Raw genomic sequence first — 26,322 nt, forward strand, 5'->3', positions numbered from 1 at the left:
GGGGGGGGGTCTACCTCAATGGAGTTGTGAGAATCAAATGGGCTAAGTTATATAAAAACACTTAACTTTAAAAAAGTGTCTGGTCAATAGTAAGTTCTCAAAGATGAGCTATTATTATATACCTTTATTAGCTACATGGAAAAGTGGGAAATTTCTTATTTTTTCTGTATAAAAACACAGGCAGGGGGGGGGGGGGGGGGGAGGAACAAGACTAAAAGAGAATAAAAAAGGAAAGCAACTCTTGTCTTATTATGAAATAACAATACTTGGACATACAGCAGCACGAAAATAAAACAAGGAAAGAGGTCATCTAAAAAACGTATGCCAAGATTACAGAAAAATGGGAATTATCTAGCAGGAAAAAGGCTTCAGCAAGTTTGCTAACTGCAGAAGGGTTAACACTGGTAACATACCGTGGCAGACAAATTTCTTTTTTAAAAAAATTTTTTGAGGTTTTTTTTTTTTTTTTCCCCCTTTAAATTAACCCTTTCCGGTCCATATGCCACTAAGCAGGTACCAACCTAGAAAAAAAATCATCCACTCAGCAATAGTGGCCCTTTCAAATTAACAGGGCGGGTAGGGGTGGGGTCAGGTGGAGGGGGGAGAGGAGAGAAAAGGGGGAGGGAAGGGCCTGGTTGGGGAGGGGGTATTTCTTGTCAATTCAAGTTAGGGCGGCCACAAATGTCCCGAATCTGTTGGAAATGTCGGAGTGCAGGGACCGCCAGGTGGGCACGGAGGCTCGGGCCTTGGCATCGCCCACGTCGTCTGTGCAGTGGACAGACAGGCACTGCAAGTGGCTGCCGGGCTGGGTTGCCGAGGCCTTGTTCGGAGGGAGGTCGTGGGCTGCAGAGAAAGGAGGAAGAGAGGATGTTAGCTGCGTGCTTGACTCTGCAGGAGGCCCTAATGGGGGTAAAGTGGCAGAAGCAGAAGAGAGGCCATGTCCAGGCCTTCTTTTCATGCCTAAAGATGGTCTAAGGAGATCTAAAGACGTTTGGTTCGAATCCTCCTGCCGTCACCTCTGACTTGGGCTGTGAGACCTTGGCTAAGGGAAGACCTCCTGTTGGGTCTGTTTTTCCCCTCCCCCTTGGGAAATAGGACAGTTAGGCCAGATAAACTCAGGGTTTGCCCATCTCTGATTAACTGGACCTGAAGTTAGTTGGGAAGGCTTCCTGGAAGAGACACATCCAAACTGGGCACTGAAGGATGTGTAGGAGTTCATCAAATGCAGTGAAACAGAGGAGGGGAGGATTGTCCAGGTCTCGAATACAGCCCATTCTCTTGTCATCCTCCAGACAGACATTTGCTAAGGGGCTGCTATGTGCTGGTAACTTCCTTACCCAGAGCCAAACTGCTCAGAGCCACAGAGACTAAGAGTGTGGACTCCCCAACCACACCAGTGCCCTTTGCCCCTCCCCAGCTGCTGCATGAAAGGACTTTAGGTGATAAGGGTGAGGGAGTCTTTTCCTCTCCTACACCCTCAATGAAAACCCCCTCAATTTCCTTCTCATTCAGTCACACAGCACCAGAAACAGCACCGACCATAGTAATGTTTGGATTAGACTCACTTGACAGGAAAGAAATTTGACAACCATTCACACCTTAGCACGAATTATATTAGAAGAGAACAAGGAATTGGGAGTCCTGAGGCAGGGAAGGAATGGAGCAGTCATTTCAGAGGACTTCTAATTTACTGCTGCCCAGTGACCAATAGTTCTGTTCTGAGGCCTACTGAATCATGATTATTCTCATTATTCCTTTTTCAGGGCCTGACCCTCAGAGAGGCAAGGTGACTCTCAGAGAGCCAGGATGGGACAGAGCTGGGTTTGAAGATGGGCTGATGGTGAACTTCTGACTCAGCAGAAGTGAGAAAAGCTGGAATTGGCGGTGGGGGCTCAGCTCCAGCCGAGGGAGCACACCCAGATTCCGAACTCCACGACTGGCCTGCCCTCCTCAGCACACTGTGCAGGCCCAGCCAGGGCCCGGTGCCAAGCAGGAGTCACCCCGCCCATCCAGCCCTCTGGGATCCGCCTTGAGGCTTCCCCCAAGAGCTGAGCCATGGCCTGCAGAGAAAATCCTCTCAGAGGGATGGGCCCAGGCAACCAAGGCCAGGCGTGACTAACTGGGTTTGGGGTCCCCACCCTGGAGCCCCAGAGACACCCAGCTTTGGGACCTGCATTCTTGGGAGGAGCTAGGGCTGGGAGGGAAGATTCTCTCCTTTGCCTCTTCCTTCCTTCATTCAATTAATAAGCTGAGTCCCTACTGTGTGCCAGGCGTGGTGTAAGCCTGCAGATTCCAGCAGGAAACAAGGCACTGTCTTCCTCCTCCTCCTGCATCTGACGGTGAAGCTGGGAGACAGTATCATAGCACAGTCATCTTAGAGTCACAGACTGCGGCTTGAATCCAAGCCCCACCACTGTGTGGATGGAATCCAACAATCTCCCTCTCTGAGCCTCAGTTCTATTCACTGGCAAAGTGGGGGTGATGCTGTCTCCCTTGGGGTCTTGTAACAGATGTCCTGGCATACAGAGACAACCCCAGAAAGGGCTGCTGGGACTGTCATTCATGTCTGAGGTAGGGGAGGGGAGTCAGGAGGTGAGGGGTCCTTGCAACCATCTAGAAGCCTCCAAGCCTTGTCCCTTCCTTGAGACTGGCCAGCTGGGCATGTTCCTGCCCATAAAACTGGAGTCTTTGTACCCATTTCATGGACGGGGAAGCTGAGGTTCTGAGCCTGAGGTTCCCAAGTTGGTTAGAGGTGGTGGAGCTGGGATGCTGTGACCCCAGCTAGCTAGAGATACCAGACTCAGGGTCCCCTCACCCACAGTGGGCCCTGGATTCCAGCCATGCTGATGCACAGCCTCACACCTCTGCTCCTGAGCCCACGCTTGCCTTGCTCCCAGTGACACCCTGCTGCTTAATACCTGCAAAAGGAATTTTGTTCTGAACATTGCGAGATCTAGATTGGGGGAAGGAGTAGCATCTTTCAGAGAGAGAGAGAGAAATTCTGAAAGGAGTTCCTTATTTCACTTTACACACGTTATTTCAAGGAGCCAATGCAACAATGCTTGTGCCCATTTTACAGGTAGGAAACCGAGGCCCCTTGCCAAAGTTTGCAAGAGCTAAACAAAGACAAGACCCACACGTGAGCTCCTGACACCCGGCTGCCTTGCTCTGTGGCTGAAGCACCAGGAAGGTAGACACTGGAGGGACTAAGACACTCATGGGAGCTGGGTTTGCTCAGCAGCGGCTCCAGACTGCTCCAAATGGCCACATTTCCTAAAGATGTTTTATTCCCAAGTTATAGACGACTCAAACGCATGCCGTGCGCCAAAACCACAGACAGCTGCTCTTCTTACTTGGGGTGGATTTAATGAGGGCGTCGCAGGCACACAGTTGGACACTCCGTGTATTATCTAATTCCATCCCCCAGCAAGCCCGGCAGCTGGGTGACCCTTCTCCCCACTTTAGAGGGGGCACCTGGGGCTCAGAGAGGGTGAGGGCCTTGCCCCACATCACAGAGCATGGGCACAGGATTCCCCAGCCTCTGCCTGGAACAAACAAGCGAGTCTGGTATCCATGGGGAATGTTTTTAGGAGAGAATATGACTCTTCAGTTCTTGACAACCCAAGCATGACCAAACTCATCCTCCCGCAGGATTCATTCCAGCTGGGGGGACCCAACACACCCTAGGACTGCGGCTCCCCTGGGCTGCCGAGTGGCTGCCGATAAATCAGTCCCACAGGAGCCGCCTCAAGTCAGGGCCTGCCCCGGCCTGGCCCAGGAGAGGCCCTCCATCCCCACTGCTCAGGGCAGCAGGCATGCCGGCCCCCACACCAGGACCCAGAGATAAAACCGCCCCCTCACCCAGCTCCCAGGGCTGGGGAGACCCTGGAGGTACTCAGCACCCGGCACTGGCAGACACCACAGAACCTGATGGGTGTTGTCCTGTTTTCCACTGTTGGCTGTCAGCCTCCCCTATCAGACTGTGGCTGTGTGGGGGAGGGGCAGATTTGGCCTGTTCAGCTCAGCTGGGGCCTGTGCTCAGCCCTATTTGACAGATGGGAAGACTGAGACCCCAAGGGACAGGGAGCTGCCCAGGGGTCACCCGAGGCCAGGTCACCAGCTTTGGGACCGGCCCTCTCCTGTTAGCCCAGGATTCCTTGCAGGTCAGGCCGAGATGGAATCCCGGGTCCCCCAACCTCGGCAGCTGGCCCCCATTTCCTCATCTGTAACTTGGGGATGGTGATTCCCATGGGCCTGGCTCAAGGCAGCTGGGGGAGACCATACAATAGAGAGAGCTGATGACGCCCTGCCTGTGGGTGGTCAGTTCCTGAGGCAGGGGTGACATTGACTCAAAATGTATAACCATGTGGTGCCTCACCCCAGGCAGCACAGGAGCTGAGATGAGAGGCTTCCTGGCGTGCCTGCCCAGCAAGGAAGGACCATGGGACTGTTTTTAAGGTCATCCCCCTACTGGCCAGAACAGACCACCTGAGTCCCCACGCACAGGGGCGGGGCCTGGAGCTGGGATACCTCGCTCTTCCTCCCCACAAAGTCTCTCCCCACCCTTTCTCCACGTGCACAAGCCCTGGCTGACCCATCCAGCCCCTTCCCAGAATGCCCTCGCTGAATGCTGCAGACCTGGTATCATGCTATCCAGGTACCGGCTGCTTTGGGCTCACCCTGCCACCAACATGAGACCACATCAGATTTTGTCTTCAGGGCTTCCCTATCCACAAAGGGGATAGTAAATTCCACAAAGGAAAGGAAAGAACCTTGAGCCAGTGCCCAAAAAGTGACCGCGTGAATAACGGATGGAATTCCACTCCTCCTACGGGTTCCACAGTGATCATGCCTACCGTCTGGGGAGCACGGACTTCCGTGCATCACTTCAGCTCTCAGAACCTCAGTCCTAGGAAATGGGAGAAATAATAGGACTGGCCGTCATGGAGGCAGTTACGAGGATTAAGTGAAATGATCCATGTAAAGTGCTTAGCACACAGTGCACTCCCACCAGCACCAAGAGGACTGCCTTGTGTGGTTGTCGACCAGCCTGCAGGGACCAGCGGGGCTGGGACGGCTGGCTGGAGTGCTAACTGGGATGGCTGATTGGCCCTTTGGCTGGCCACGGCTGAGGTAAAGGGAGAAGGGAGAAGATATGCATGTCTTTACGTGGGGACGTCTCATTGCTAATTTCATTTCTGGAGGTGCCACCCATGGAGGGGGCTGAGGGTTTTTTTAAAGTCAGCAAAACAGGCCTTGTCACTGCCTTGCCCTGCACTCAGTAGCCCCGGGAATGGGTTCCAGTTTGGGTGGGCCACGTGCTCAGGCATCCTCAGCTCCAGGGGGGGAGGGGGTTGGGGTAGCTGCCGACCCCCGACCCCAGCAGCTGAAGTGCTGCCTTGGTGGTACGCACAGCCACCACTCTGTCCCCAAACCCTCAGAAAGGGGACTTCTGCCGGGCCACCTCCTGTCCCTCTGCCCCCCAGAGGGAAGGCCAGATTATTGGGGTCAAATGTGGGCTCCAAGCTGCACCCAGGTTAGGGGCTCCCTGGGTGCTAATCCAGGGTACAACCTAAGCAAGGTGCTAACCTGGGCTATAAAATGGAAACCTGCCTCACAGGCTTGGAGGACAAGGAAGTGAGATCACATGGGTGAAAACTTCAGTGCGTGATGAGCTTTCAGAAGAGGTTAGCTGCTCTTAGGATTATTATAGTTACTATACTTTAACAGCCCAGGGCTTTGGAGGCAGGCAGAGCTAATACTGCCGCACACCCGCCTTGTGCGCGGGGCAGTTTCTTCGTTTCCTTGGGTGCCAGGGGCCTGCCCCACCCCCTGCCCTCCGAGGCTGGGAGGCCCCCGGGGTGCGATCCCAGGCAGAGAGGAATTAGGGAATTAGAATTCCGAGAGTATTTTGAACCTGGAGCTTATGTAAGGAGCAGTGTGGGCCCCAGAACACAATAGCGAATGACTCTCACAGGCTCACCCTCGCCAGATTCCGACAAAGGGAAATGTATTTTGGTTTTTCCTTTATTTGGACCTGGCAGGGGGTGTTGGGGGGAAGACGCTGGTGTCTGTGACAGCTGCCACTCAGCTGGGGGCTGGGCCACTGGGCCCGGAAGCAGAGGCAGGCCGGCCGGCCTGGAAGCCACAGGGCTGAGCCACCTGTTCTCGGCACCTCTGTCCTGCAGCCTGGGAGTCCCTTAGGGCCCCCAGACACATCCATGTCCCCCCAGAAGCTCCTAGCTCCTAGCCCCCATCTCCAGGAAAGGCCGGGCCATCACACCCAGGCTGGCTCTGGGCATCACGCTTCCCCAAGCCTAGAGTCGAGCACCAGGGAGGGGAGAGCCTGCCTCCAAAATTCAGCCACTGCTCTCCCGCCCCGTTGCCCCTACCCTGGTCCAGGCCCCCAATCCCGCCTGCAGCTACAACCTTGCTGCTCTCTCCGCTTCTACGCTGACCCACACGCCCATCTTCCACTGTGAGCCGGGTGAGAAACTCTGAAGCACCAACCAGAGCAGGCCCCTCTCCTGCTTAAAACTTCCATGGCTCCCCAGTGCCCCCAAGATAAAGTCTCCAGCTTCCCATGACGCGGCCTGCTTCCATCCTGGGCCTCCAGCCTCACCTCTCAGCTATACCGTCTCTCGAAGTATATCGAGATCCTTCCCACCTCCCGATGTTTCTTCTGCCTAGAACACACTCCTCACCTCTGCTGACTCCCACCATCTATCTACCTGGCTGTCAGCCTCATGGTGACGTTTCTCCAACACCCCCCGCTTGCAAATGGCACCCCACCACCAGCCACCATAATAGTAATGATGCCACCAGCGACTGCCTCACTGGCTACAGGGAAGTGCTGACACATCTCCCCGGGCAGAGGGGGAATTCTGAGTTCCGAGCCCCTTAGCAACAGGCCACCAAAGATGGAAGACATCATGCGGAGACTTTGGAGTCAGATGACCAAAGCCTGTAACTTGGTCCCTGGCACTTTTCCCAGCAGGGCGACTTTGGGCAAGTCACTTTTCCTCCTTGAGACTCAGCTTCTTTCCCTTCGAAATAGGATAAGGTCAGCACCCGGGTCCTCACCGAGTTCCGTCAGGTTCTATCAGGTAAAGGCCACGAGCAATCAGAGAAGTGGAGAGTCTTGTCGGTGGTTAACAAAGTCCAAGGCTTCTTTAAGGCAACACAAAGGCCCATCTCCAAGAACCCGCCCCTGGGGATGTGGGGGACCCAACCCTAGTGGAACTGGTCCCCATACCCCAACTGGAATCCTTCTCACAACCCCAAGGAGGACCCCGCCTTGGCTGCCTGTCCACGTTCAGTCCCTGGGTCGTGTCCCCTCCTTCAGAGAGCTAGACGGGGTCTGGGGGACTCACCGACTCTAGCCTCAGAGGCAGGAACAGCAACTCTAAACCAGATATCAGGTGGCACAAAGATGGTCTATAATGCCACCAACCGGGCAAGAAGACGGCACACCCAAATTCCTACCCCTCTCCTTCCCCATACCCGGCAGCTTTGGCATGTTCAGAAACCTGGACTCAAATCCTCCCTCCTCCCTCTGAGTCTCAACTCTGCCCTTCACTAGCTCCATGACCTTGGGCAAGCTCAGCTTGCTGAGCCTCAGTTTCCCCACCTGTAGAAGGGGATAACATTCCCACCAGTAAAGATCAGACAAGCCTGGCCTGGATGGAGGCCCTGAGAGCAGACACGCCCATGGGGCTCTCCGAGGTCTCTCTGGCCCTGGCATGCAGTAGACACCTGATAAGGATTTGTGAGATATGTGAATGAAGACTCACATTCTCATCCCAGCTCTCCACCTGCTTGCTGTGTGACCTTGGGTAAGTCACTCCCCCTCTCCAGGCCTATCTGGTCCTCTCAGAAATGAATGGTGGTGAGTAAATGTACAAGACCCCTGAATCTTTCTATCCCTTTGGGGTGATCAGATTTTACATTCAAAGAAGGCAGGAGGCTAAGGCAGGTGCCCTCCCAAAACAAGGGACAGTAAGATACACTGACCTCAGGCTCCCTATGGGGCCAGGCCTTGGCCGATCTCACTGGACCAACCCAACACCCAGGGCGAGGGGGCATTTTACAGGGGAGGAAACCGAGGTTCAGAGAGGGGACATCACTGGCTCACAGTCACACAGCCGGCCTGTGGCAGAGCCAGGGTAACTCCCAGGTCTGTCTGATGCCAAAGTCACAGGAAAAAGTAAAATGTCGCAGCCAAATGGCATGTACACCCAGTCCCTCCTCCTCTCTCCAGCTCTCTCGTTCCCACCCCCCTCTCCTTCTTGCTCAGTCTCTCTTTCTCTTGTTCTCTCCCTCCCTCTTTATCTTTTTCTCTCTTCCTCCCCCTCCCCCGTCCTCCCTCCCACCCTCTCTCTCTGGATCAACACTCCCGCTTTTGGGGAAAGGGCCCTAAAGCACACAGATGGGATGAGAAGGACCCCGGGTGACACAGCAGCCAAGGACAAAACCCAAGGCCCCATTCAGTGCTTTCTCCATGGACGCTGCCCGAGCATTTCCACATTGGCCCCATCAGATGGGGGGCAGCACACAGCACACATGGGGGCTCCTGAGGGGCTTGTAGGGCCCCCACCAACAATCAGGAGGCCCCATGAGGGTGAGGAAGGGGCCTCGCTCCAGCCGCTGGGGTAGCTCAGCCTGGGGAGAGGCTCAGCCAGGCCCCTGAAAGCCTTTGGAAATTAATTGGAGTTGACTCGGCTGAGGGCAGCTGTCATTTACATTGAGTGGAGCTGAGGGCTCCGCTGAGGCGAAGAAGCAAGGGCATCACTGGGACCAGGCTGCTGAGAGCTGGGGGCCGGACTGGGACTGGGGCGGGAGGCTGAATTCCGGGGATCCTTCCCAGCCCCAAAGGAGAAGGCACTGGGTGGCGTTTGAGGACCAGAGCCCAAGGATGGGCGGGGCAGGTCCCCCTCCCTGGCTTAAGTGCCTCCATCAGGCTCCTTCTCCTGGCGCCTGCGGCCACGTGGCCAATGACCTGTGACAGATGCAGCCCTGTGCACCCCCCGGGCCACTCCCCGTCTGCCTGCTGCCGAGACGTGACAGGCTGGGGGGCCGTGAGCCAACCCCTCAGCCTGCACCTTCCTTCTGACAGTGTCCACAGGGGTGCATCAAGGGTGCTTGTGCAGGGGGAGCTCTGCACCGCGCGTCCAGAGCACCAGGCTTCAGGATTCGCTTTGGGGAAGTTAACTCCTCCCAGCCTCAGTTTTCTCACCCATGAACTAGGGCTGGAGACAGTATTATTCTCATAGGGCTGTTGGGAAGAGTCCAGTGATAATGCAAGCAAAGCGCTTAACACACTGCCAGGCACCAAGGCTGCTCAAGAAATAGTAGCTGCTATTAGTATTTCTAGTATGATTATTATATTGGAGATTCTCTCCAGCCCTGTCTCCAGCAGAGCCCTTCCCACTCTGTTTTCTTGCCTTCTCACCCACAATTCACCTCCATGACATTGGGCCCAGTGCTGTGTGGCCCTGGGCAGGACACTGTCCCTCTCTGAGCCCCAGTATCCCACCCGTACACTGGGGGCAACTTTACAGAAGGGCCAACACCTCACCGAGCTCCCCACTCTGCCGGCTGTGCGGTAAGCCATTCAACCATTATCTTTATAAAACAAGACAAATATACACATGTATTTCTATAGGATCAGAACCGCATTCCTTTCAGCCCATTGGGAAAAGAAAAACAGATTCAGTGACAAGTCTGAATTTTAAAAAGTACGTTTTCGAAGCACTGATGCTTTGGGTGGAGGTTCTTGGGGGCATCTGCCCTGGTCACCCATCCACTGGGCTGTGGAAGTTTTGTGCTCTTTCCATGGCAGGTCGGCAGGGAGGCAAGTGGCCCGTAGGCCCAGGTAACTTCCCATAGCACCACTGCGTCTCGAGGAAGGGCTCTGCGTGGGGGTCAGTCATGGGACAGTCATGCACTTAGGAGACAGAAGCTTAGGTTCAAACGCCAACCCTGTCGCTGCCGGGCTATTTGACCCGCGATCAACTGCTTTTGACTCCCCGAGTCTCCATTCCTTCACCTAAAAAGTGACTTTGGTCATTGCTGCTTTGCGGAGAGGCGGATGAAATGCCTGGTGCCCAGGGGATGCTCGATATCCAGTTACCATAATCATTTCCCCAAACCCGGGCCTGGGGCAGCCTGTAAGAGGGAGTCCTCGAGACGGTGATAATAGCTAAAGCATCACAAGCAAACACGTGCTCCCAGCTGTGTGCTGGGCGCTGGGCTCAGAGAGCCCCCAGCCTGGTGGACACATGTTCTGATAAACACGGAACTGCAGAACAGAGACAATCCCTGTCGGAGCAAAGTGGACCCAGGGGACGGGTGGGGATCTGGGAAAACTTTGTAGAGGAGAGGACACACTAGGGGGACTTAAGGATGAGTGTAAAGCTCTGCATCAAGAGAAGCGAGAGGGGGCGCTCCAAGCCCTGCTGTGACTGTTTCAGAAGAGCAAGAGGCCTGCTCAGGGACCCCAATTTAGGGCCTGGGGGACCCAGAGGAAGAGGAGGCAGCAAAGCTCAAATGGAGTCAGTCATGGAGGACTGGAAGCGTTGGGCTTTGTTCCTGCAAAGAGGAGACAAAAAGGTTTTCAAGCAGGGGAGGGGCATCAGGAATCTGTCAGAATTAACAAGAGGCTTGCACCTTATCCATTCCGGCCCTGGCATAGGACACCCGACGTAGAAACACACGCCCTTATTGGTGACAAGGTCCCTTGCTCCCCAACTCTAAGCAAGTGGGAGGATTGGATTGCAGCCCCATGAGAATGGTACTCTGACAGAGCTCTGGTCCAGCTGGACCTGCCATTCCTCCCTGGCAGCTTCTGAGTCAGACGCCTGTAACCCACGTCTCCAAGAAACCCAGGTTGGGTCCTAATCCCAGCCCTGCCACGTCTCAGCTGGTGGCCCAAAAGACTCCACCTCTCTGTGCCTCCACGTCCCCTCCGCACAACGGATGAGATCATCATGCCCTGTGCTTTTACATCAGTGAATCCTCTCTGAGGATACAGGTGGGGAAATTGGGGCACAAAGGGGGCAAGATTGCATCCCAGGTCATCTATTAATGAGTAGAAGGGTTGAGGGCAAGTCACTTGATCCCTCTGCTTCTCAGTTTCCCTACCTGTGAAATAAGACCATACACCAACTGGGCAGTGCTGCTGGGAGATTGGCATTTGATAGAATTAACCAACAGACAAGAACTAATTAGCACCTATCACGTGTTTGTTCTTTTAAACTCACTCCTTCCTCACCATAACTCTGGAGGGCAGCTTCTATTCTCTTAGCCCCATTTCACAGATGAAGAGCCAGCCAGGGTCAGCACACTACAGCCCACAGGGTATGTCCAGCCCACCGTCTGTCTTTATAAATAAAGTTTTATTGGAACACAGCTATGCTCAAATGTTTACATTTTGTCTATGGCTGCTTTTATGCTACAGTGGCAGAGCTGAGTCATTGTGACAGAGCTTGTATAACCTACAAACCTTAAATATTTACTATCAGGCCCTTTACAGAGAAAGTTTGCCAACCCCTGAACCTGAGGCTTAGAGAGGTGATATCACTTGTCCAAGTTCACACAAGTAGGAAGGAGCAGCCAGGCACCCAGTAGATGCTCAATACATGCTCCTGAGAAAGGTGTTTGTATGTAAACAACTCTGATCTGTGAGGACTTGCATGGTGACCCTTCGGGAATCAGAAATGTCCTCCCCATTCATGTGGCCCTGGTCTTCCTTCTCTGGCTATAGTGGAAACCATCTTGCTTTCCTGCTTGAAAATTAATAAAACAGTAAAATGCTGCTGGTAGAGGAGAGGGGTTGTTGTAAAAAAAAAAAAAAAATTTTTTTTTAATCATTCGAAAGCACATCCATAAATGCAATGAAAGGAGAAAGGTGAGCTCTCTGCGGAAATGTGAGTCGCCCACATCACGTGGGAGGACATGGGCAGCCACCCAGCACTCACAGTCCCTGAGTACACTCTCTCAGCTCAGCCTCGACTCAGGGAAGGACAGAGTGATGCGCAAAGCATCCACCCCGGGGCTGGGCCAGGACCTTCTCACTGGCTGATCTCATTTATCACCTCAACAGCCCCATGAGGACCAAGGTCACACAGCTAGAAAGTGGAGAGCTGGAATCTAAACCCAGGTCTGTGTGAGTCCAGAGTCTGTATTCCTTTTTTTTTTTTTTTCCCCCAGTACGCAGGCCTCTCGCTGTTGTGGCCTCTCCCGTTGTGGAGCACAGGCTCCGGATGCGCAGGCTCAGCGGCCATGGCTCACGGGCCCAGCCGCTCCGCGGCATGTGGGATCTTCCTGGACCGGGACACGAACCCGTGTCCCCTGCATCGGCAGGCGGACTCAACCACTGCGCCACCAGGGAAGCCCTAGAGTCTGTATTCTTTTAACCACCCCGTGGCATCTGCTTGGCCTGGGAAGGGAGACGGGTGGAGCAGTAGAAGCTGGTCTGGGCTTGGAAGAAGCTGGTTGGTCACTCCCATCCAAAAAACAGGGACCAAAGTTCCTGGGGCGCCCGGCCTGGCACACCCACCCAGGGGTTCCAATAGGTCGGGACTTGGGCTTTCTGGGTTAGAGGCGTGTCTGCCAAAAACAAACCCCAACCTGCTTTCCCTCCACACTGGGCTCTCCTCCCCTACTCCAGGAAGACAAGCACCAGCCCTACCTGCAGCTGGCTGTGTGACTTCAGGTGCATCGCTTGCCCTCTCTGGGCTGCCACTGTAAGTGTCAGGAGTCCCGGCTGCCAGGCCTGTAACCCTATGACCTAAAGAAGCCACCCAAGGGACTTCCCTGGTGGCGCAGTGGTTAAGAATCCGCCTGCCAATTCAGGGGACACAGGTTCGATCCCTGGTCTGGGAAGATCCCACATGCCGCAGAGCAGCTAAGCCCGTGCGCCACAACCACTGAGCCTGTGCTCTAGAGCCACAACTACTGAGCCCCCGTGTCACAACTACTGAAGCCCGTGCGCCTAGAGCCCGTGCTCCGCAACAAGAGAAGCCACCGTAATGAGAAGCACGCGCACCACAACACAGAGTAGCCCCCGCTCACTGCAACTAGAGAAAGCCCACGCACAGCAATGAAGACCCAACGCAGCCAGAGATTAATTAATTAATTTAAAAAAAAAAAAAAAAAAAGAAGCCACCCAACTAGGTGTTCCCTACCCTAAATTACACTATAGACTGATGGGAAATGCTAACTAACCTTGGAATGGCGGAGGGGACAGGCTCGGCCCTGTGTGTTCCTGCTGGGCGTGCAACGCACACAGTGTGTCTCTGAGGTCAACCTGGGAAGGCGGGGGCCACTGCATTCCTTCCAGACAGGGAGTGTGGGAAGAGGCAGGCACAAGGGTGGGGGTTAGGTGACTAAGCCGACCCCAGTCTCGCCTTCTGTCACATTTTCCCAGGACCAGACACATTTTGCAACACCTGTACCCCACCTCTTGGAAGGATTTTCTAGATTTGGCCTATGTCTCAGGTATGGAGAAGCAGGATTAAGACTCAGTGCCTCTCCTCCCATGGCAGAGGTCACAGACCTTTGTCCCTGTGATCTGAGGAAAGCAGAACTGGATCCTAGGAAGACTGGGCTGGCTGGTGCTATACACTGGGGAAACAGGCCAGAGAAGGTTAAGTTGGGGGAAGAGGTGTGACCGAATCAGAGGATTCTGGCCTGCCTGCCGAAGCCAGCACTCAGCTGTCTCCTCATTCAGAAGGTTTCACAGTGGAGTTTGCAGTGCGCTGTCACCAAGTGGTGGCAACGCTACTCTTGCCAGCTCTCTCCTCTTCCTGGACCACTACTGTCACTTCTCCCTTCACCTAACTAACAATTCCACTTTCTCCTTACTCAGGTAGGTCTCTCCAAGCCTCTCAGTGGGCTCCAATGCCCACCAGCCTGTAACATGTGGTGCTAACCCCAACTTCTCATAATTGTCCTGTTCTGTGCTACTGCCTCTAGAAGGTGAGTTCCATGAAATCAGGAGCCTTGTCTCTCTTATTCACCACTGTGGCCCTGGCACCTGGCACATAGAAAGCTCTCAACCAATATGTGCTGACTGTACCAATTCCTAGGGGCAGGAACAAACCCTAAAGAATCATTAAAATAAGGAAGATTCAAACCACATCACCTGGGCCTCCAGACAGACCTAAATAGGAACTTGTCAAGGCTTCCTGGGTGCCAATGAAGCAAGACTTCATTAGGTTTGCCCACTGCCCCTCCCCAAAATCTACTGAGGAGGGCCACCCCCTCCAGACTATCCAGAAATGGAGGAACTGCAGCCACTTACTCTCCAGATCCCCAACCCAGCCAACAGATTTCCTTCAAAGTCTGGAGGTTAGAATTCTCCCCCTTGATTTTAGACCCCACTGGTGTGAGAGGATGGCACAAGAAGCAGGTGCCTTTAATGGAGAGAAAAACGCGAAAGGTCGGCTGACAAATGCCAGCAATTTCCTCCTGCTGGAGGATGCTGACACAGGGAGTCCCGACCACCACCCTCGCTCGCCACCCTTCCTGCCTACAGACCCTGAGCCTGAACCTGCTGGGATAACCTCTGAGATGGGCTTTAAGTTGACACCAGGCGTGGGAATCAGTTAAATTACCCTCCAGGGAAAGGAACCACAACCCAGACACCATTCTACACATTTCTTGCATATCACTGCATTGGGTCCTCTTGTTAATCTTTGGAGGGCGGAGCCGTTATTCCTTTTTTTTTTTTCCAGTGTTTGCCCTTGGGTTTTGTTTGGCTCATTGTGTGTACACATGTTATTCCTTTTAAAGGATGTAGAAACAGGTTCAGAGAGGCAGGGTGACTTGCCCAACATCACACAGCTAGGGAGTGACCAAGGCAGGATGAAGCCAAGTCAGTTTCCAAAGACTTTCTACTTTTGCCCCACGCCAGAAAGAGAGGGAGAGGGAGGGAGGAAGAGAGAAGGGAAGGAAAGAGTAAAAAATGATTCTCACTCTCCTAAAGGCCATCACCTGGCCTTCCCTCTTGGCCCATCCACTCTGTGTCTGGAAACACCTGCCTGTTTCCTGGGGTACCACAGGATGAGGAGATGCTGGCCTCCATGTCATGACCTGACGAGGGGATCTGATCCAGACCAGGCCTTGCCCACCGCAGGGTCTGAGTCCTGGGGAACCAGGCCCCCTGGGGAGGCGAGCGGAGCAGAAGGGAAAAGCATTTATTGTCCTGTGCAGAGCTCACCCACCTGAGCAAAGCTCTTGCAGAGGTGGTTTCCAGCTGCCTGGGGGCAGGTGGCTGCTGCTAAGCAACAGGCTTTCACCCAACGACTTACCCAGAGTTCATGGCACGCTTGGGGTATAACAAGCTGATGATCTTGGGGGCCGCTACGAATTCAGGGGCTCTAGGAGTCAAGAAGTAGGCTGTCCAATATGGTAGCCACTAGCTACATGAATTGTTTTAAATTTAAATAAAATTTAAACATCAATTCCTCATTCACAACTAACCACATTTCAAGTGTTTGACAGCTGTCTGTGGCTAGCGGTCACCGTACTGGACAGTGCAGATATAGGACATCTCCATCACTGCAGAAGGTTCTATTGGATAGCGCTGGTCCAGAATTATAATCTACAAAGTCTCTCCCAATCTGTGTCAGCGGCTGCCGTGACTACTAGTTTTCTTACAAAAGGAAAGCCCTATCGTCTTTCAAATAGGAAGCTTCCATAGATTGAGGTAAATTTGGGGCCGGAAGGAGCCACAAGGGTCAGGTTTTCCAGGATCATCAACCACCTGGGACTCACAGCGAAACTTATTTCCTCTTGAGCTCACGGCAGACATTGCTCATCAGCCTTGGCACTCCCTCCCATGGAACCTAGATACAGCCTCAGAGTCTTTCTCAACACAATGCTCTAGGCAGCCAGAACCAATCCATCCAGATTAGCACTTGACATTGAATCTGTAAATCTGACCTAGTCCAATCACAGAGGGGAAGAAAGTGAGGCCCAGTGAAATAAAGTGACTTCCCTGAGGTCAGACGATGGGTCAAGGTCAGGCTAGGATTAAAACTCACACCTCCTGCTTCCTGTTCTCCCCATCACAGCTCTGGATAGTCCAAGTTCACAATCCTCAAAAAAGAGGCCAGGAAATGCAGTGACTAAAGACTAAGAAGAGTGATGGTAATATTAGCAATAATAGTGACGATGCCAGGTTCTTGATCACCTGCTCTGTGGCTGACCCCAAGCCTCACTTCTCACCAGTACCTTCCATTATTCTCATGACAACCTATAATGTACACATCATTATTCCCGTTTTCCAGACGGTGAGTAAAGGGAGATTGGAAGACCCACAGGGACCCGCCCAAGGTCACATCATCACTAAGTGACAATCATAATTTGATATTGATAACTGGCATTCAGAGCACTCAGCACTGATCATGGACAGTTCCACAGTCCTCACTCCAACCCAAGACAATCACTGGTCTCATCTTACAAGACATTCCCCCAAGTCCTCTCTGGCCAGCACAGCAGACAGATCCCACAATCCCCCACATTAATTCATGGAATGATCAAAATTGCCCCCATTTTACAGATGAGAAAAAGTGAGGTTCAGATAAAGAAGGTGTTTTGGCCAAAGTCCCAGAGCTGGGAAGTGGTGTTGCTGGGCTTTGAACCCTGGGGAGAAAACACTAAACCTTGGATTCCGTTTCTGGAGGTCAACTATTGGGATCTTCCAGAGAGGTTTGCGGGACAGGACGCATGTAGGGCCACCTGCTGGAAAAACCAAGCCCGGTACTGCTTGCTGAGGCTCCTCAGATATAAAATATGGGGAAAGGGGCTGTTTGTGTCCTCCTGTTCAGGCCTCCCCAGCACTCTCTACCTTGGAGGAGAAATCACCACTGCGGGTTTAAGTCCTGGTGTCGAGCACCTTCAGGGGCAGCTCACACCCAGCCACCAACAAGTCCAGCACCTGGCCCAGCAGGCACCAACTCAGCCTGTTCTCACCCCAATGCTTCACCACCTCTTGGTATAGAAATTGCATCCAAGACGAATTGTAAGTAATATTTAATTTTATCAAGGATAATTACATGAAATTAATTCAGCTTTACCTGGAAGCACTTTGTTATCATTTGCTTTCCGAGGGAGCTGGGGTGAGTACTGAGGCCCCCCAGGAGCAACCACGGGAGGGGAGAAGGGAGAGGCTGCTGAGATTGGGACTGAACAAGCAACAGGCATCACAAAGTAATCGAGTGAAGATAACGGCTAGCACTTCAGTGAGTGCCAACTGTATGCTTGTGTGAAATGCTCTTCGTATGATGTCACTTGAACTCAGGACAATCCTGTAGGTGGGCATGTTAGAACACCACCCCCCCATGCCCTCCATTTACAGAAGAGGCCACTGGATCCCAAAGTAATAGGAGCAGACATCTATGTGCCATCAAGGAGAGAGCCTGGTTGAAGACTCTGGTTGAAGCCCTGCCTGGCTACTTCCTAGCAGTATGATCTTGGACAAGCCAGCTTGGGCCTCAGTTTCCTCATCTGTCAAATGGGAATAAGGACAGTAAACTGCACCAGTGGTTTTGAAGAGTCAATAAGATAGTGGAGACGACATACTTAACACAAGGGGCGCTCAGCAAATGCTCAAAGGATGCTGCTGGCACTTTTCATCATCGTCACCATCCAGCAGCACTGCATGCAGGCTGGGGCCTCCTGCCTCCACGGGCCCCCGTTTGAGGCTGGGTTGGGGGAGGATCAGGAGAAGATTCTGAAGAAAGCCTAGCTTTCTCAGCCTCCCCACGGAGGCCTCACACACAGAACCTCTGAGCCAAGAAGTACAAATGAGGCCCAGAACAGGCTGGGAAACCCAGGCCGCCCCTCCCCAGGCTCCAGCCCCCAACCCGGCCCTCCAGGAGCCCCCATTTGGGGGCACAGGCTTCCCCGGGCACCACGAAGAAAAGGGGGCCCCCTCTCCCACAGCTGCTATCGTTGCCAGCCTCCCCAAGGCCCGAGGGGGTTCTGGAGTTGCTCTGAAAGGGCGCCGGGCGCCGGGGGTTCATTCAGCTGTTTTCGGGTGGCTCCAATGAGTTCATTTTACCGCGGTAGAATATTAAACAGCTCCTGGGGAAACAGATGCTGGGCTTTGGCTTCAGAGGGAGGGAGGAAGGGAGGCCACAGGCCGGCAAGGAGAGAATTCAAGTTCCGCTTCAGGCGGCTCCAAAGACCTTTCCAGGCTCGGCTCAGCCTGAGTCGTCACGCTGACCGGTGCCTGGGGACCAAGTGCAGGGCATCATGTGGGAGGCCAGGCTGACACCTTGAATGCCTCACTTCACTTAGGCCTCACAACCACCCTAGGAAATAGGAGCTCTACTATGCCCACTTCACAGATGAGAAAACTCAGGCACAGGGTAGCAAAATGACTCACTCAAGGCCACACAAAAGAGGGCACTGAGATTCAAACTCAGGCCCCAAAACATCATCTTGGTCCTTTTATCTACATAACTATCATTCACCAGCCTCAAGGTACCCTCTCAGGGGCACATACCAAGCAGACGGACCCCTGAACAGATGTGGAGCTGCCGGGTGCTGTGCCTCCCCTGTGCTCAGATTTCCCGCCACTCTGCAGAGAACGATCCCACTTCCTATTATTCTAATAATCCCTGACACCTGAGCAGCTTTCTTGGAAGCTGCCAAACACGTCTGGGTATATCACTTCCTCGAAGCTTCACAGCAGCTTCCCCATTCCAGACGGGGAAACTGAGGCCCAGCCAGCAGGGTGGATCACAAAGCCGCTGCCCAATTAAAGGCAAAGTGATGAAGCCACCCTCCTCTGCTCCCCCTGCAGACTCAAGGTCCAGATTCATCCCACTGCCCACCAAGGAAGTTGGCACTCCCTCCTCACCCTGGGAGCACAGAGAGGTGAGGTGACTTGCCCAGAGCCACAGAGCTGGGTCCCAAGGTCAACCCCTAGAACTAGGCTGGGTCAGAGCCCCCCACTCCCAACTCTCACTGGCTCCTGGCTATCCGAAGAGGTGCTGATCATAACATGGGGCTTTTCTTCCCTTCGGGATTTCATCAGTGCCTACATTTTTTTTCCTCCATGATTAAGAATAAATAATGATAATAACAACAAGTAACATGTATTGAAGCTTACCAGGTACAAATCACTGATTATAAGGCTTAATGTGTATGAATGGGTATAGACCCCCTACAGAACCCCACGAGGTGGACACTGCCATCATCCTCACTTCACAGATGAGGAACCGAGGCTCGGGGATCAATACCATATGGTCTCGCCATTGCCCTTGGGCAACTCCATGGGTGATGGAGACCAAGTGGTCTCGAGGCGCGAGCTCTGTACTGTTTTTCCTGTTTCCATGGACTGTCAGTGTCCCCATGCTTAGGGGCAGCCTGGCCCAATGGCAGAAAGATGGGTGTTGGGGGGGGCAGATCTGGCTACACCACCTGCCGGCCACACCCACAAGCAGGTCCTTTTCCTCTCTGCACCTCACCCTTCTCGTCTGTAAAATGGGTCAACAGAAGTAGCTGCTTCATGGTGGGGTGAGGATGCCATGGGTGGCTCACAGGAGGCACTGGCACAAGCTCGGCTCTCAAACTGCCCCCCTGCCCTTTCAATGGCTGCAGAGTGATTAAGGAATACAAACGCCATCCTTGAGTCAGGCTTCTCCTTTTACTGGACCCTAGAGGTTTGCAGGGGGGAACTCCAGTAAATAGGAATCAAAGGTTCAGAACAAAAAGAGCTGGGCCCCAATCCCAGCCCCACCTGTTATCAGCTGGGAGACTCAGTGTGTCACCACGCCTCCTGGGCCTCAGTTTTCCCATCTGTGAAGTAGGATGCCTCCTGAGATGCTGATAGGGTTAGAGCAGTGAATTTGGGAGTCACACTGTGACTCCCCTTCCCCCCAACACCATGGGAGTAGTTTTCAGCCCAAAACCCTAAAAAAGAAGTCTCGGTGACAAAGTCCCCTGACTCTAGTGAAAAAGAGTAGGAGGAAGCTCCCAGAACCAACAGGCAGGGGCTGGGCTCCAAAGGGTTAAGCTCAGCTCTGATTTCTCCCGAATGGCAAAGACAGCAGCTGAGGCTGCCCCCCTGCTCCCCGCTGCATGAAGCCTGACCCCTGACATTTCCACTCCCAGCCGCACTTGTATTTAAAAAAGGGAAGGAAAAAAATTTAACCATCCACACAGACAGTTTGGGTAGGCAAGGAAGGAGGGGGGATGCTGCAGATTTCCTTTAACTGAGTTCAGTTCACCCCCAAAAAAATTTTTTTAAAGAAAGACCTAGAAGGGAGGCAGAAGGGGGAACAGAAGAATGAAAAGGTGGCAGACAAGTTCTCTGGAATCACCGGGTACCACTACATTTTCTGATTAATTAACCCAGAAAGGGGCCTCTCTCCCAGCCCTTCCTGGGGGAGGTTCTGGCTGGCAGAGCCCCGTTTTCAGAGCGGGGCAGCCTCTCTGGGGGGGATTCACTTAGAGGTCCCGGGGGAGCTCAATCCCCTCTCCAGGCCACGCTGCAGTTAAAGCCAAGGATGATAAGGAATTTATCAAATGAGATTTACACAGGGAAACCCTAATTAAGAGGTTAGTCTCCAGTTTAATTGCCTTCAAACCTAGGCAGGCAGGCCCAGGCAGATGGATTTTCAGTCTGACCTCATTAAAAATTAATAATAACCAAATAGAATACAGAGGAAAATCTGAAGTCCACAATGTGGCTAACAAGTAGAGGGGGGCAGGGGGTATGAAGGGCCGGGGACTGGCCTGACCCAGAATCCGCTGGCTTGTGCCCCCTGGGCTGGCCTCAGACCCTGAGCTTGTGGTCCTTCTCTCTCCTCTCTTGCAATCTGGTAGTTCTGGGCTCTCTGCTCCTTGAAGCCTTTTCTCCCCCAGCCCCTGCTCCCCTTGAAGCTGGCACTCCGAATATAAATTGGAAGCATGCATCTAACCCCAACCCCAGGCGGACGCCACATACCAGACAAAATGACTACAGGCCTTGGTCATCTGGGGTTAAGAATGGTTTTTGTTTTTGGCAGGGAATGTGGAGGAGCCCAAAGGAACTGGCCCGGACAACTGTTACAGGAATGAAAGGCAGAGAAGGAAAAAGAAGGAGGAGGGGGGAGACGGCAGAGAGGGAGATGGGGTAAACACCTGGGGAACCACAGCTGGAGATGTTTTTCTGTCCCTCGGGGAATGGCTTGCAAAGTTTTTGCACCAGTCTTTAAAACACAAGCGGGACATGGATGTACCCCACTCTGGGCAGATAGGATTTTGCTCTTTATATGTACCCTTTTCACTGCCCCCCACCCCACCCAGCTTTGTTTGATTAAACTATAAATTAACGCTTGAGGCAGAGAATCAGAAGAGCTTTCTTTCCAAGAGCAAAATCTAGGAAAAAATCTCCAGCAAATGGACTTGCTCGTTGTCACATGGATCTGGGGAGAAACACAAGCAAGAAGCAAAGTCCTACAGGGTGCGGGTCACTTCTGTCCCAAGTCGTTGACCCAGGCCAATGACAAAGCAGCAGGTCAGAGTTATGGGTGCTTCCTCCCAGCCAGGCACAGTTTTGAAGGGCGACTCATGGTTTGTCTCGTACACATCACCATCCACATACAGTGCGATTAATATGCTTTACATGTTATTAGCATTGCTACTGTGATTTTTCGAAGTTTCCTAACATTAGCAAGGGACTGATTTTCCAACCTTACGCAAACAGAGATGCTAAGAAGTGGGTATGCGGGGCCAGGGTATTGAAAACCCTAAGGGGCTTCAGAAAATGCACGACTTTTATCTCAGAGCTGTTTCTCACTGACTTGCATTCTAAAACATCTAGCCTGCTGTCTGGGGAATTTCTGCCAGCTGCAGTGGCCACCATCGCTACCATCCATGGCACCCAAGATCACCCTCCAAAACTCTGCAGGCAGATTTCCCAGGGTTCACAGGAAAGGAGCGATGCTGTCAAGGGACCCCCGCTCCCCTACTTTCTGCAGTGTGCCACCTCTTCCCCTTGCAGGTTCTCAATTCCTCTTGCATCTTACTTACACCAGGGTTTAGTGACCACTGTGATGTGCCAGACACTGGACTGAGTGCTTCTCACTATTTCCCCTGATCCTCACCAAGACCCTGTTTAACCCAAAAAACAGATGAGGAGACTGAGGCCCAGCGCGGGCGGTGAAGGGATCGATGCAGGGAGAGGCAGGGCTGCTACAGCGGCAGCACTGACTTCCTGCGCTGTCCTCCTCCCCAAGGCCTGGGATGCAAAAGCCAGTTCCAATGGCCAGTGGTCAGGTGACTAACGGAGGACATTCCAGCCTCCTCTCACAGCCCACCAGGGTCAGTCAGGCCCTGATGTCTCTAACAAGCCTTGGCTGGGACAGGGGCTATGTCCTGGGCCCCTGGGTCTCGGGCAAGCAGAGCCCATGGAAGGGAGGGGATGGTGAGGACCAGTGTTGGGGATGGAGAGAGGGGGCAAGTGAAGTGGGGCTGAGGAATTCCGATGCCCATGGCTTCCTCCCTTTCCTCCTCACCCCTGCAGAGACGGGGGCTGGGACCTTGACCCTGGACCAGCTCCTCTGGAGGAAACCCCCACCATCCCTGCTAGGTCTCAGGAGAATTCGGGGGGCACTGACTCCCAGCCCTGGGACCACATAAGGATGCACCCCAACCGCTGACAAAGCCCCTTCCTTCATTCATCCAATCACTGGGCATCTAATGGCCATGGAGCCAATGCCAGGTCCTGGGGGAAAAATGCTGCTTCGTCTTCATTTTCCACTCACACATCAGAGCCCCCTGCCATCCCGGCTAATGGGCCCACCCCAGACCCTCTCTCCTTACACTGGCCAGTTTCCTGTGGGTCATTAATGCAACTGTCCTTTTTCTCTATATACTTACTGGGTAATTCCCTCTCTCAACAGGCGTGGCGTCTGTTTCGTTCACAGCACCGATTCCAGCACGGTGCAGGGCACAGAGAAGGAACGTGACCGATACACAGGCAGATGCTCCCTACTCACGGGGCTCTGACTGCTGGGGATTCCAGAATTGACCCACTTGACAGGCACACTGAGGCTCAGCAAGGTAGCACAGCCTTGCCCCAATCACACCAAGCCACCTCCTGGCCCCCAGGCCTGGGGCTCTGACTGCTGCCCCTTCACCCATGGGGAACAGATGGTGAAGATCCGGATAATCAGTGACATGACTGACAGCCGTCAGGAGGACGGTGTGCGAGACTGGGAGTTGGTCTTTGGTTTGGCTTTGGTGTTTGTTTTTTTTTGCCAGTCTCTGTTTTTATTTTTTATTTATTTTTTATTGAAGTATTAGTTGATTTGCAATATTGTGTTCGTTTCAGGTGTGGAGCAAAGTGATTATTTCAAGCTTCTGTCGGTGAGAAATCAGCTTCTCAGCTCATCCTTAGTGGTTCTGAGCACGGGCTCCCAAGTCAGACAGGCCCAGGTGCGAATCCGCCCTCTGCTCCCCACTTCCCAGTTGGGTGACCTCAGGCAGGTCACCTTCCCTCTCTGAGCCTCAGTTTTCTCAACTATAAAATGGGGCTTGGTGTGATTGGCACTCAGTGACTGCAGCCTGTTAGGATTCCTCTGCAACTCAGAGAGTCAGGGAGGAAAGCAAAAGAAAACCCTCCAGAAGGTGGACGCCAGGCCAGGGTCACCCGGAGGCTCAGTCCGGCTGGTCCTGTGCCTTCCTGTCCGGTGACCTCTGGGTGACCTCTGTCGGGCCTGGAGAACAATGCCTGGGAAAAGAAGGAAACAGTCTCCCTGGGCTAGGACATGAACCATGCCCTGCCCAGATCAGGGGGAGGACAGACATCCCGCAAGACCCCCACCTGTGCCAGGCTGAGTGCTCCCCTGGGGCCTGAGTTCCCTGTCCTTGGGGAGGGTGGGGACACGCCCTACCCTAACCTGTGGCCCGGCCCGGGTGCTGCCAAACTATTGGAAGAGAGTTTCTGCCTCCTCAGAGGGGGCCAGGCAGGAAGGAAGAGAAGGGAAACACATTTCTCAGCTACTCTGGGCTCAGATGCAACCACCATTAATCACCATTAATCACACATCTACTATGTGCCGTGAGGTCCCATCCCTCTTGTGCCCAAGGCCCTCCCCTGCCCCACCCCATCATACTTAGAATCAAACCCACCCTCCTGACTTGAGTGTGATGACAAGCCCTGAGTGGTGCGGCCCCTCCTGCTTGGACAGGCTCTCCCCCCACACAACCCCTTCCTGTTTCTGGAACTTGCCAGCTCAGTCCTGCCTCAGGGCTCCTGCTCTCCCCTTGTCTGGAACACCCTTCCTGCAGAGCTGGACCAGACTGGCTCCAGGGTGTGGGAACCTATTGTTAAATATTCAGGAATTCTGCAAGCCGGCTGACAGCTGACATTACAGCTTGACATGGGCCATGGTGGGAGTATTTACACCACGGGAATCGGCAAATGCTCTAAGCCGAACTTTCCCTCTCCCTGGAGAGCCAGTTGTTGAACGGCTAGCAGCACACCACTGACTGACTCCTCATCATTCAGGGCTCAGCTTAACCATCACCACCTCACAGAGGCCTCCCTGGTGGCCCCGTCTAGAACCTCTCATGCCCATCCCCTTCTGATTCTCTGTTTGCAGCCCTGCTCACCCTGTGACATTCTTGTTTGTTGTTTGTCTGTCGGTCTGTCCCCTCCCATAGAATGTAAGCTCCGTGAGGGCAGGAGCTTTTGTCTATCTGGTTCCCCACTGCATCTCGGCGCCTAGAACAGCATTGCCGCATGGTAAGTGCTTGATACGCGTTTGTTGAATGAATAAATATGCCGGGCATTTTGCATTCAGACTTTACTACCATGCTTTCAGTATTATTTTGAACCTCACCTCAATCCCTCACTGTAGTTCAGGGATTCTCAACCTTGGCACTTTTGGCATTTGGGGCTGGATAATTCTTTGTCGGGGAGGAGGTGGAGTGAGGACGGCGCCTGTGTGCTGTAGGATGTTTAGCAGCATCCCTGGACTCTACCCTAATGCCAGTAGTGCCCTCCTTCCCTGCAGTTGTGGCAACCAAAAATGTCTCTAGACACTGGCAAGCATCCTCTGGGAGGTTACATCACCCCAGGGTAAGGACCACGGCCAGGGCCCTCGGAGCGGTGTTACTCTCCCCAGTTTGCCACTGAAGACACTGAGGCTGGGAGAGGTGCTGGGACATGGCCGAGGGCCCCCTGTGGGAACAAAGAATGACTCCCCTCCAGTTGATTCCAAAGCCCTCGCTCTCACCAAACTACCCTGCTGCTTGCTGCCCCTAGGGCACAGGGCTCAGCAACCCTCTGAGAGGGGCACAGGGATTACACCTGTGCTGTGGGTCCTGTAACCTGTGATTCACCTGCCCAAGGTCACACAGCACCCAAGTAGCAGAGCTGGGATTCGAACCCTGGCCTGTGTGACAGCTAAGCCCTCCCACCCTCACCTGGAGCAGGGACCTCGCTCACTCACTCCCTGGCACATTCTCTCTCTCTCTCTCCCTCTCTTTCTCTCATGCTTGCTCTCTTCCTGTTTAGCCCGAGCCTGCCAGGTTCCTGAGGCCCCCACCTGAGGTGCCAGACACGGGGGTCTAACTTCTTTATTGCCAGCTCCCAGACTGTTTATGGCTGGCACAGGCTCCTATCAAAGTGCTCGGGGGCCGTGGGTCAGCTCATTTCACAGATTCCTTCCACGAGAAGGCTGACCCTTCCTCACATGTATCAGAAAACTGTTCCTTCAGAGCCTAGGAGAGCTGCCAAGAGCTGAAAGAAAAATACCAGAGCATTGCCATCCCACCGCCAGGGACCCGGGCCTCACCATGGCTGCCCACACCAGGCTGGGGCCAGCTCACCAAGGTCCACATGCGGTCTGACTGCCCCCCACAAGGACAGGGTCTGACGGTGAGGCCTCAGACAGCTGCTGCAGAAGCAGCAGGTTCCAGCCCAGCCCTGCCCTAGGCCATGTAACATGTACTGAGCATGGCCCCAGGCGCCGGGCCCCATGCTAAGGGCCTGATGTACAGACTGGCGTGGCTCCCCTCCAGCCGGCATGACTCCATAGCCCAGGACAAGTCACGTGGCCTCTCTGCTATTCATTTCCTCGCCCTTAAGACAAGACAAACAGTAGCAGCAACACCATCTTGCACTTCGAAGGGTCATATGACACTACAAATGAAACACCGGGCATACAGCAGGAGGTTAATAAAAGCTGGTGCTGGCACAGCGCTTCCTCATTGTTGGGCAGTCTTCTGAGCATCTACTCAAGCATATATTAACTCACCGAATCCTCCCCCACCCCCGCCCCACCCATGAGGTATGAACTATTATCCTCTTTC

At 53.6% G+C, this 26,322-nt stretch overlaps 1 protein-coding gene across 1 annotated transcript in view; it reads right to left on the bottom strand.

The window, feature by feature from the left end:
* Positions 1 to 661: 661 nt before the first annotated feature.
* Positions 662 to 26,322, bottom strand: part of MN1 (MN1 proto-oncogene, transcriptional regulator) — a 43,314-nt gene continuing 17,653 nt past the window's right edge. Inside the window, exon 3 of the mRNA XM_007461142.1 lies at positions 662 to 843. Coding sequence (XP_007461204.1) covers positions 662 to 843 — 182 coding nt within the window. The remainder of the gene's footprint in view (positions 844 to 26,322) is intronic.

The sequence above is a fragment of the Lipotes vexillifer genome, unplaced genomic scaffold (genome assembly GCF_000442215.2).
Source record: "Lipotes vexillifer unplaced genomic scaffold, Lipotes_vexillifer_v1.1 scaffold691, whole genome shotgun sequence".
NCBI lineage: Eukaryota > Metazoa > Chordata > Mammalia > Artiodactyla > Lipotidae > Lipotes > Lipotes vexillifer.